Genomic DNA, 12,517 nt, shown 5'->3' on the forward strand with positions numbered 1-12,517 from the left:
GCGGTCGCAGTATGGGTGGGGTTGCCCCCTCACCGGGTCGGTCTATTTATTCATCTATTATTTATTCTCCCTCCCTGCGCTGTATACGCTGATTAACGGTGGCGGGCGGGCGGCGGTGTGGCCGGGGGTGGCGTCTCGCCGGGACGGTGCGCCTCGCTCTGCTCGCCGGTCCCGAGATCGGGGGGAGTTCATTCTTGAAACACAGGGGTACATTTTTTCTTTTTTGCCGTGACCCCTCCCTGACCCGTGCGTGGCGGTCCAGTCCATCGTAATAAAAAGGTTGGGAAGCCCCTGGACTAGGTGACGTGTGAGAAAACACTTCAACAACTTTCGCCGATTCTGGCGCATAGAGCTGCAACGTGGACGAGCACATTATTCTTGTTAGTCCGATAATGTTGTATGTTTATAGCCTAATAGGGTCCACAGTTAGCCTCTCTCTCCACCGGCTTCAACTTTATCAATGTTTGCACTACACACACACACACACACACACACACACACACACACACACACACACACACACACACACACACACACACACACACACACACACACACACACACACACACACACACACACACACACCTTGTTTTTTTTCCCCCATTCATAGCTCAGGCAACCCTTAGGAAATGTTGTTTATCGAGTGTACTCGCACAACCTCCCAGAGCAAATACAGAGCAACAACAAAGAGCCTAAGGGAAGGTGGAGCAAGAGAAAAAGGGAGAGGGAGGAGAGAGAGAGAGAGAGAGAGAGAGAGAGAGAGAGAAGGAGATTTTATAGGCTCGAAGGAGGCAAAATACCCAGCGTAAAAAAGCTGGTCAAGCTGGTGTGTGGCTCTAAAGAGTGTTCTATTGTGTGTGTGTATATACAGTAGCCAAATCCATCCACATTTCTGATGTATTACATGTCTGCAGTAAGAATACAGGGATTTGGGGCACCAAGGTTGAGCACATTATTGAGTGTTTTTGCATGAGTTTGAGAATATCACACGGAGAGAGGGAGCGAGAGAGAGAGAGAGAGATTGCATGTTGTCATATGTTTGTGGTGCGTGGGAGAGGGCAAAGTGCTGGTGTGGCCAGCTTAAGTAGTCTGAAGAACTTCCGCCCTAAACATCAACCTCTCATGTCCATAGAAATGACCTCATGTCAGGTGTCTTAAAACAGTCACCTGCACCACCAAGCTATAACACATGGTTCAATTTGAGGGAAAGCCATATCTAGGTAGCTGATTGACATAATTCAGTGTTTGTTTTAAAAAGATAAATACAAATGAATTTACTGCAGCCGATTTCTATTTCCAGACCGTTTGTAAATCCCATTTACAATAAATGGAAAGCCCTGGGATTTGTTTTTATCCAAACCTTATTTTTCCAGTCATTGGGAATAAACCTGAGTGATTGGTATCAAAATCTTTTAAATTGATAAGCTGAATATCACACATCAAGCTGAATTAAGGAGTACAAGGGGGCAACTGCCACCGCATTCCATTGTACTACGTGTTGCAGTTTGGTTGCTGTTAACCTGCTATCACTAACGCCCTTTATAAACACTGTAAGGCATGCTTATCTCCATTAAATTCAACTAAACTCATTTCTCTGATCCACTTGGTCCATGAGCTTGTTGACTGTCACACAAACACATGTTTCCTGAGGCAGAGATCAGACAAAGAGTGGAAGATACACAGACAATAGAGGCGGAATGAAACACTCAGTTCATAATAAGTTACAAGATATGGGGTTCATGATATGAAACACAACATTAAAACCTCTGACAGGTGAAGTGAATAACATGTTCATCTGGTTTAAATGGCACCTGTCAAGGGGTGGGATATATAAGGCAGCAAGTGAACTGTCAGTTCTTGATGTTGATGTGTTGGAAGCAGGAAAAATGGACAAGCGTAAGGATCTGAGCCACTCTGACAAGGACCAAATTGTGATGGCTAGACGACTGGGTCAGAGCACCTCCAAAACGACAGGTCTAGTGGGGTGTTCCCGGTATGCAGTGGTTCGTAGCTACCAAAAGTGGTCCAAGGAAGGTCAACCGGTGAACCGATGACAGGGTCATGGGCACCCAAGGGCTCATTGATGGGGAGTCAAGTCCAGTCCGTCTCGTCCGATCCCACAGAAGAGCTACTGGAGCACAAATTCTTGAAAAGGTTCATGCTGCTATGATAGAAAGGCGTCAGATCCAGATCCGAGCTCTGAGATACCAAGTATATTTAATATCTGGTCGTGTCGGGATCGAGTCGGGAGAGACGCAACGAGCTACAGCTAATGAGAACAGACATGGAGTGTAGAGGGGGAAAGATGGGAGTGCACGGACCAGGAGCCAGAAACACAACATACCTATTTTGAATTTCTTCTCTAGGTTTTTAATATATTTATTATTTAGATTCCGCTTTTATTTGTTTTTGTTTTTTTTTACAGTGATCAAGAATACAATACAAAATAAATAATCCTATCCGTGCATGGTATCGCGCCATTTCCGGTGTTTTCGTGACAAAACGTAGTTTGGAGACCCGACATACTCGTCGGGGATTCCTCCTGATGAAAGATCTTGTAATGTGTCACCGATCAGTCATGTAGTGTGCAAACCACAAGACTGCAAGACTCACGACCACGAGAGAGAAAGTTGTGTAGCGTGAACAGTACAGCGATCTGACCGCTTTGAAAGAGTGTCCATGGCATTACAGGACTTAAAGGATCTGCTGCTCAGGTCTTGGTGCCAAATACCACAGGACACCTTCAGAGGTCTTGTTGAGTCCATGCCTCCATGGATCAGAGATGTTTCGGCGGCACAAGGGGGAGCTACACAATATTAGTGGTTATTAGTGGTGGTTTTAATGTTGTGGCTGATCGATGTAAACAATACAGCCTAATTTCTAGCTATCTGTTGTGGAAAAACCTAAATGGCATTAGCTTATAGTGACTTGTGATATGAAGAATAGCAAATGGGTCCGTAAAAGTAATTTACAAGAAGTACACGGAGAAATCTACTTTTCAATGTTAACGGTGTAGTGTGATCCTTGACGTCTTACACCAGGGGTTCTCAACATGCGCAACCCTCAATACGCAATAGTTTTTAGGTTGCAAATGCTCGTGACAGGCCTATAAGCAACAGATCCAGGATAAATTATGTTTTTTTACTATACTTTGACAGTGCATTACTGGTGTGCAGAATATATTCCACATTCTATATTGGCAAACTGTTACATAGATGACACCGAAAGGATAACATATTTCAAACGTATAGAAACGAAATGTGCGGTCGCGACCCCAAGGTCGGGAATGCCCTGTGCGTTTTTTTCGGCTGCATCACAAAACTGTTTTGCCATGAATTTTTTTGCATACATTTCTTCCCATCCCAGAGAAAAGTGAAACAGACAGACAGACGAACAGATCCCTAGGAAGCCAGAAAGACCTTAAGGAAAACAGGGAAAAAAAGGAGAGGATTGAGAATTTAAACAGCTAGACTGGAACTGGGGAATAGGCTGGATGGTCTATACTGTTCTCCTACCCCGAGGCATGATGCTAACATTTGGCATTTATTGTGTTGTTTTATAGAAAGTCGCCAGTTAAACCCCTATTGAACAATTACAGGGAGAGCCCACTCGCTCCTAGGGGGGCGGTTTGACTTTGATCTTCCTCTGCTTTTCCCCTTGCTAGGTGGAAAACCCGCAGAACGTCAGAAAGGTGAGGAGCTCTAATGGGCTGCAAGCAACACAAACTGGAAACAGCTGCGCCGATGGAGTGAGAAGAGACAGATACAGAGAGAGAGGAAGAAAGAAAGAAAGAAAGAGAAAAACAAGGAGACCACAGGAGAATATAAAGACTGAGAAAGAGAATGAAAAGGAAGGAATAGTCCTGTCCTCCATGGGCGTCTCTCACTATGTGGTGAAGGTGTACTGTATGATATCCAGTGGTGTTTGCTGGTGGAACCGACATTACAAAAAAAAAAAAAAAAAAAAAGACCAAACACCCCACCCCCGGCGTGTGCGCGCACACGTGCGCACACACACACACACACACACACACACAAATAATCCCACCCTAATATATAGGACAACATGCATTAAAGCCATGACTCCCGCGAGGCGTGAGCCGCCTCAGATGAGAAAACCTAATGGTAATCTGATTGTTAGCCCATTTCTAATTCCCAGACTAAAGAGCCGGGATTAGGGATTACAAGGGGAGTGTTTGCATGACTAGACAGGTTTTTGATGGCACTCTCTAATCCAGGGAGCAATACCTCCTGGGGAAAGTCTCACCATCAATACATTTACACTGGCTATCTTCTAAATAATAACATATTATTTTTGAACAATCTTTTGGGGCCTATGAACGCACTGTTACTACACCATATATCTGTGGATTTATCTCAAATGATTTACATCTATCGGTTATTTATTGGTGTTTATGGTGCAAATGGCCATGGCCTAATGCCTATCAAGTTGGGGGTCTTTGATTTGAGGTTGAGAATCACCGATCGAGTTGATCTGACTTCCAATCTCCACATACTTTCAATAAAATCAACGAAATACATGTTCAAAAAACGCCACTACTTTCGAAAGTTCTTTCGAAACAATCCTTCGCTTCTTCTCTGTCTCCATTGGACCGGCGATTCGTAACACGGGCCTCCCTCTCGGGGGAGAGCCAGCGGACGAACAGTCCACAGGACGACGAGGACAACCCGAGAAAGTAAGAAAAGCAGAGAAATGTTCCAGCGAGCGCTTACGGGACACATGAGCGATTGCCTGCGGTGAGTGGTTTGCCGTGGACGCTAACCGACACAATTTCCGCGCGCTGCAGCCAATCCAGATGACAGGCTCAGCGACTGTGACAACACGGGGGCTGTGTGCTGGAGGCCAAGATGGCCGATGTTCAGAAGGGTGGAAGGGAGACAAGGAGAGGAAACAAGTCACCAGAACGTATGTACTGTACAGGATTTTCCAGCTATTTTATTTTATTTTTTACGAGAGTACGAAGTACACAAATAGAGACAGAAGTACAGAAAGGCACTGACAAATGTCCGTAGTTCGTAAGTGAGTGACTACTGCTGGGAAGGGCTTGTGTTTGAGTAAGGGGGTGGGTCAGGGTTCCTGCTACCATTTGCCTTGCGGTCGGGTTCAGTTTCCAAAAATCCTCTCTCTCCCTCCCTCCCTCCCTCCCTCCCATCTGGCCGCCACCAGCCTCCAGACCAGGCCGTGGTCGCATGGCAGCAATAACAGATGCAGCAGCGACGGATAAAATTAATAGTGCTTTTATGAAACTGAAACACATTTTATTTCAATAAACAACCATGGAAAGACTGATTAACTCGCGCACGCACACACACACACGCTTATTACTAGCCAAACCATATTCTTATTACAAGCCGAAAAGCTACCAGGAGGAGCAATCCTCCAACCACCAGAAGAGCTGTTCTACAATAGAAAAATACAAAACCATTCATGTGAACAGGCAGCGCAGCATGGAACTATCGGCTTCATGGCTACAACAGCGAACGCCGCCGAACCTGAAGCCTGAGTTGCGCGCGGTTCTCCCTCCCCGTACATGCTACCAGCGAAGTAAAACAAAGAGACTCCTCTCCTCCGTCGTAATTGGTTGTAGCAGGTTGCAGCGGTCTACGGAGCGCAGCGCAGAAGCGCCCAGCTGGCTCCGTGCGGATCCGCTTTCCGCCCCTCCGCCCGTTCCCGCTTTCAGATCCACTCGCTGTGAAAAGGGGGTCATTGTGCCACGCCGACGGACTGTACGCTGCGTGGGGTTGGCCGGAGGTATCGCTGACAAAACGCCTCGCTGTCCTGCGGAGGCCTGCGCCGCCGCTTCCTTTGTTCCACATCTTCCACTAACCCACATATCGCCACCGCTTGTTAACTCTCGCCTGCCCACACGCAAAATTAAAAAAACACTCACACGGGGTTCGGAGAGAGGGAGAAATGCGACAAAGGCTCAGCGTGTCTTTGGCGGTGAAGCTCACAGTGGCAAAAAAAAAAAAAAAAAAAAAAAAAAGCGTTAACAGCCTGTCATCCCTTCTGATCGCCGCCAAGTTACAACATTTAAATTTGCGGGGGAAATCCGCGCAGAGAGACGGGCGCTCAGGCATGCTTTGGTAAATGCAAAGGAACAGTTTCTTGTTCAAGTGGCAGAGACTCGTAAAATGCATATACAGCACGCGCACACACACACACACACACACACGTTTTTCAAGGCATGCACAAAAGCAAACAGCGGTGTTGGTGACATCATCACATTTAATCGGCAGAGGTCCCACAAGGAATACCAAGCCCTTTTCTCACGTGTCTGCTTTCTCATTTACCCGCAAGGCCGCGCGCTGCGCACACACACACACGCATGCTCGCACACACAAAACCCTCAGAGCACATTCAAATGCAAAAAACATATTCTTGTTTGTTATTAGGAAATAAACAGGCCAGAGAGGGAGTCAGAGTGAGCGAGAGTGAGATTGTCTAAGCATAAGAAACTTGACAGGCCCTTGCCACAGGCGCTGCAGTCGGATGGACAATGCGACCATTGAGGACCCAGGACCGCAGGTATCCGTTGGTCAGTGGGTGGATCTCTCTCTCTCTCTCTCTCTCTCTCTCTCTCTCTCTCTCTCTCTCTCTCTCTCTCTCTCTCTCTCTCTCTCTCTCTCTCTCTCTCTCTCTCTCTCTCTCTCTCTCTCTCTCTCTCTCTCTCTCTCTCTCTCTCTCTCTCTCTCTCTCTCTCTCTCTCTCTCTCTCTCTGCACTGTTTAATGAAAGCTGCCTCAAACACATAAGTAACGCACACAGGACCAACGATATATCACTACGTGGTGCTATTTATAGTGTAGTGGTGCGACATGGTCCACGTATTCTTCTTCCTCTGAGGGGGGGGGGTTGTCCTAGTGTTGTACGTGTGTCCGTTTGTAATCGCATGTAAAATGACGTGTAAAATACTGAGAAGTTGTATATCTTTTAACAAGCTTTCATTCCGACGGGTCACTTACAATCCAGGGTTGCCCAATCCTACCTGATTTATCGCAGTACAAAATCACAACATAATTGTTTTTTGTTTTTCTTCTTCTTGTAGTTTAACCATTGTGGGAATACGGGAATAAATGTCAGATGCTCGGTCACGTATGAGTGCAACAATGACCTTTTAGACATGTCCGCACTGTTCTTTTGTTTACAGTTCTGAAGCGAAGGCTGAGAGTAGGACATTTTGCTTTCCAATATGGTTTACGATAGGTTTTATGAGCATTTCTATGTTCTTTGTCAACCACTGATGCTCTTCCTTTATTCCCTAATGCCCAACTCACACAGCATCACCAAATAAACTCATCTCTGTCCTGTATGAAGCCCTTTCATCTTAAAACACATCCCACATCAGGCACACAAAACACATCATGAAACGATTATTGTTGTTGAGGAACAACCCCAATCAGGAAATATCCTGGATGAAAAAGAGGGGGGAGAGGAGAGAACAGGAGAAGAGAGGAGGAGACGAGAGAAATCCTTTAAAAATAAGACTCTCAACCAGATGGTGCGACTCCTCCACAGCGAGACAGCGGGGTCTCCGGAGTCAGGTCAACCATTAAAACCAACCTTCTGGGAGGAATCTGAGCGTTGGGGCTGGGTACTGGGCAAGATCTTGTTTGTGATACAAAATTTGATTCCATATTGAATAAATCCAATGTTGATGAGATGGCTCGCAAGACGATTCTGTTTCAATAAAAATTGTAATTAAGTATAAAATGAAATATTAAATATTATACCATATCTATATACACACTAATATATTGACATTTTACACATAATTTTTCAATATACCATCTGATATGCATTACAAAAATATTTCACAGAAAAATCAATCTAATACAGAAATGTAATGCCAATTAATTTGTGACTATGGTGGTATTGCATTTAAAAATGGTTGCATAACTTACAAACATCATCAACATTAAAATGATCAAATCGAGTCAGAAACTGAAAGAAGAGAATTGAATCAATACAGAGAATTGTTTTGTTATTTTTCTACCTACCCAGCCCTACTGAACACCTAACTAGTCACGGCACCCAGTTGAGACACACAAACGCGCATTTAGTGCAGTGTACGGAAGCCTCGGGGTAAAACGGTGCGCATATTTGTGTGCACGTGCCTTTCTGTTACGCAACGGGAGAGCCGTTTCCATCTGCGCCCGTCGCCAGCCCGAGCGTCCCTGACCGGTGAAGCGAGAAACGACAGCTCTGGCTTTGCGCTCCCTCCTTCCTCCATCTTCTTCACGGCGCTCGCACCACCCCACTCCTCATTGTGAGCGTCTGAAGCGCACGCCTCTTCTCTGCTCAAGTCCTTCGCAAAATCAAACGCAACCGCTCGGGGTCACGCAAAGGACGGGGTTATTACAAGCGGTTCGTAATGATTAACACTCGCCGATTTAACCCCGTCTCGGATGCAATGGCATGCGAATACCCTGTGTTGTATCCCCAGCATGCTGACAGCACAGGTTAAAAACAAAACAAAAAAACAAACTAAAAAAACAAAACACAACGGCTCCCTCCATTGTGGCTCTTTCCTTTCTAAAAAATGAATCTAGTCTTGGGCGGCGAAAACGCGCTTGGCGGGGTGGATGAAATTTCGAGGGGTGTGAAATCCTATCGTCTCTCAGTTTAGGATGACATTTAGGACTTTTACTTTACGATCGTATTTCCTCACAGTATTGAGGGCAAATCCTATCTCAAGATGAAAAAAATGTTCCTATTACAGAAGCGTCCTAATTTAACAATGACCTAAGTTCGGAATTTATATTTTAGGAAAGCACCGAAACCAGTCCTCAAGTTAAAAATGCCTGACTACTTTTGCTGGGTCATGTCATGAAGAAAAGGAACATGAAGAGATTTAATACAGGACACAGCCATGAGCTCAGGATTCGCTTCTCTAATGCCAAAATCAGATCATCTTCTTATATTTGAAACTTAGGAGAGGACAAGCACGCCAGTAATAAAACCTAGACACAATGTCAAACCACTCAAGTTCCAAACCCAAACACGGGCACGCCCGGCCGGCAGAGCCCAAACATCATTTTACTGATTTCGCTCAAATTCCAGATTATCATCACTAAATGCACTGTCTGTCTGCCGCCCCCCCCCCCCCCAGCTAACGCCCCTACAGGGCCCATTGTTGTGGAAAAGATGTTAAAACAAAGAGAGCAGACAGGGCAGAGATAATCCCAAACATAGCAGCTGGGGAATCAGCTTGTGATCTGCTCTGGACTCTCTCCGCTTGTGCCTCAGATTGGCCGCGTCAAGTCTCATCATTTGGTTGTTGATGAACTAGAAATAGTGTTATATCAAACAATGACAGTGGTGGGTAACGTTTCATTGATCAAAATACTGGTGGCAAATCAGTTAAAATAAACGAAAACTGAAAAGTCATGTGGCGGCGGAATGTCATCTGTGCCTACTAATGTTTTGTATCACAGCGTTGCTGTTCATTTTACGTTGAAACAAATTATTCAGAAATTAAGTATTTCCTTCTTCATTTTTTTGTTGTTTTCTCTTTTAGATCGGATGTGCTTATTTCCTCGTGTGTGTCCACGGCGACATTGCAGTAACGTCACTACATGACAAGCAGTTCTCCTCGTGTATGTCTTCGAGACCACGTTCTTGAGGTGGGGTTAAACATTTGGTCGTTGCCCTTTATCTGAAACATGATTTTTGTCATGGAAATATGTAAATGTATGTCCCCCCCCCCCGCCACCGCCCACCCTGCCTTTCCTTCCATAGCTTCCTGGCAGCAAAACTGGCGCTTACTGCCCACAAACCCTGCTGCCTGTCTGGTCCAGCGGGGCACCAGACCCGTGTCTGCGACACGACGGTGGGCACTAAAATGCTCAAATTGGCGGAAAATAATATAATAAAATACAGGCCGCAGTAAGACAAATTGCGCCATGTAACAGAAACACAGTGAGATCCTGCCCAGTACCCGGCCCTAGAGCTACATCAATAGAATTTTATTGTACATCGGCTGCCTAAGCAAGTGGCTCCTTCCCTTAAGATTTACAACTGAAACTAGGCCTGTGCGTCTGGATATCAGTCACATATTTAATTGGGCAAATTAACTGGTCAAAATGTCTGTGTCTTTATCTCCAGGCTACATGGTTAACTACTGACTGCTCTATTTGCAGGTAAGAGGGATCAAAAGCCGCAAATTAGTGGTTGGTGACACCCCAGCTAATTGTTTGCAGGGTGTGTTGGGGGAGCGGCGAATTATTTCTTCCGGGTCGGTGCTACAAGCTAATAAGGAAAGACTTCCAGGTTAGTTCAGCAGCCTTGCTTTGAGTCAGAGTGGTGCTTCCACCAGGGTCTCACATCATCAGGACCAACGACAGACCCATGTGAGTGGATCACCATACAAAACCCTGGGAAGGATGAAGAAAGTGACCTCCCATCACTACTCACACTGACTAGAGATGTACTTCACCAATCTGATACTCCAGGAACACAGAGTTGAAGCATGCGACTGTCTCTGTCTCTGTCTCACACACACACACACACACACACACACACACACACACACACACACACACACACACACACACTTTGAGAATGCACTCTCTTGTGCATAGAGAACATTCTATGTATTTAGCTTTTTTTGAGATCAGATTTTTGAGTACTCATTTGTCTGATTGTACAACGATTCACCTAAACTATACCAATTTCCTCACAGACGAAAATCTACATGAACCAAATCAACAGGTTCTGATTCTCTATGTTCGCAGGGCGAAAAGTGACTTTTTAAATATCTCATCCAATTAAAGTAGCCATTTCCAAATCACATTTTGCACAAAGAAAACACAGTCAGCCTCAGGCTGTTTCGCAACTACAAGAAACTACTTAAGCACCGCAGCCACTCAAATGGTCTCCGGGCACACTATTGCCATGGGTTGCCCTACCGTGTGGTGCGGTGTCATGGTGAGACACGGGAGGCCAGATTTGGCCGGTCTTGCGGACGCTGACGATGGTAGCCTCTGACATGACCACGTGGCCCCCCTGCTGCCTGTGATGGCGCTTCTGCGATTGCGGTGTTGGGGGGCTGCTGCTGTCGAAGGAGTGCTGGGAATTCTGGGAGTTCTGCGAGGGCGAGCGGCTCTTCTCCCTGAAGGGGCGGCGGAAGGCCGTCGTGGGACTGGGCGACACGTGGCTGGACTGGCCCGAAGAGAAGTCCTCCTCGCTGGACGTGAGGTTCTCGTTGGAGCTGCAGTCTGGGGTGTAGCCTCCCCCTCCGCCCACGTCTTCAAAGCTTCCGGGCGAGTAGGACCGGCGTGGCCAGGTAAGGAGGTGGTCATCACCTCCGCCATGGTCTCTCATCGTGACCCCGCCACCTCCGCCTCCTCCTCCTCTCCCATCCCCTCCACCTCCCTCGCCCATCATCACCCCTCCGACGTAGACACTGGAATAGGCCTGGAAATCGGAGGCCTGCCACGGTGGAGGAGGCGGTTTTCCCCCATTGGCCCTGGCCGGGTGCCGCGGGTTTGGTTCTCCGTCTTCATACTCTGCATCGTAACCACAGGTGCTCTCAGTGGAGCGTCCTCTGTAGACCGGCCTGGTGCGCAGCTCCCCGGCCACCGTAGCCAGGTTTCCTGGCAGGGAGTGCAGGGACCTCTTCCGCTCCATCTGCATGGCCTGGCTGCCCAGCGAGCTGATCTTGTCAGAAACGTCACGGTCGTTGACCCGGACCAGACCTCTCTCATGGTGGAACTCCATGTTGGTGTAGAACGGAGGTGGTGGCTGCTGCTGCTGCTGCTGCTGCTGCTGCTGTTGTTGTTGTTGTTTCTCCTGGCCCTTAGCTACATCACCTGCTGAATGAGAGTTGGCCCGCTTGATCCTTTCAAAGTTGGACCTGAGCGCAGCCACCCCAAGACCCATGCCCAGCTTGTCTTTTGGGTCAGTGGGGAGTTCCTTGTCTGGGGGTGGCTGACTGGGCCGGCGAGGTGAAATGGAGATGCCCCCTCTTTGTTTGGAGGGTGAGAGGCCATCCAGGCTGTCACAGGACATGGACTCCGCCTGCTGAGGCACCTCGAAGGCCGACTGGAGCTCCAGACCATCTCCGTGGGAGGCGGACTTCCTTGCCGGTGGGGGCCTCGGCTTGGACCTCCCGGGCTCTCCGACAGGCTGGAACCGGCTCCTCTCCCCGCCGACGCCGACGCCTCCACCGGTCTCCTGCATGTGCGGCTGCTGGGACAGGCAGTCCGCGCCCTGCGCGGCGGCCGGGTCCATCCCCTCGTTCAGCGGCGTCTTCCTGAAGCCCCACCGCTGCCGGTCGTAGCTCTTCCGCTCCTTGGCCAGCAGGGTCTGCAGGTAGATCATGCGGAAGCGCTCCTTGTTCACCTCCTGCTCCAGCCTCCGGATGGAAGCCTTGCACTTCTCCAGCTCCTGCTCGATGCCCCCCACGGACCGCAGCTCCATCTTGGGGGGCTCCGACTCCGGGAACTGGGCTTTCCACGCCTCGATGAATCCCACCGGCTCCACCATTGTTGTCC

At 47.7% G+C, this 12,517-nt stretch overlaps 1 protein-coding gene across 2 annotated transcripts in view; it reads right to left on the bottom strand.

The window, feature by feature from the left end:
• bcr (BCR activator of RhoGEF and GTPase) overlaps window positions 1-12,517 on the bottom strand; it is an 84,191-nt gene extending 71,674 nt beyond the window's left edge. For both annotated transcript variants that reach the window (XM_080017763.1, XM_080017762.1), the window contains exon 1: window positions 10,910-12,517. In XM_080017763.1, coding sequence (XP_079873889.1) covers window positions 10,910-12,509 — 1,600 coding nt within the window. In that variant the 5' untranslated portion in view covers window positions 12,510-12,517. The remainder of the gene's footprint in view (window positions 1-10,909) is intronic.

The sequence above is a fragment of the Zeus faber genome, assembly GCF_960531495.2.
Source record: "Zeus faber genome assembly, chromosome: 17".
Classification (NCBI taxonomy): Eukaryota; Metazoa; Chordata; class Actinopteri; order Zeiformes; family Zeidae; genus Zeus; species Zeus faber.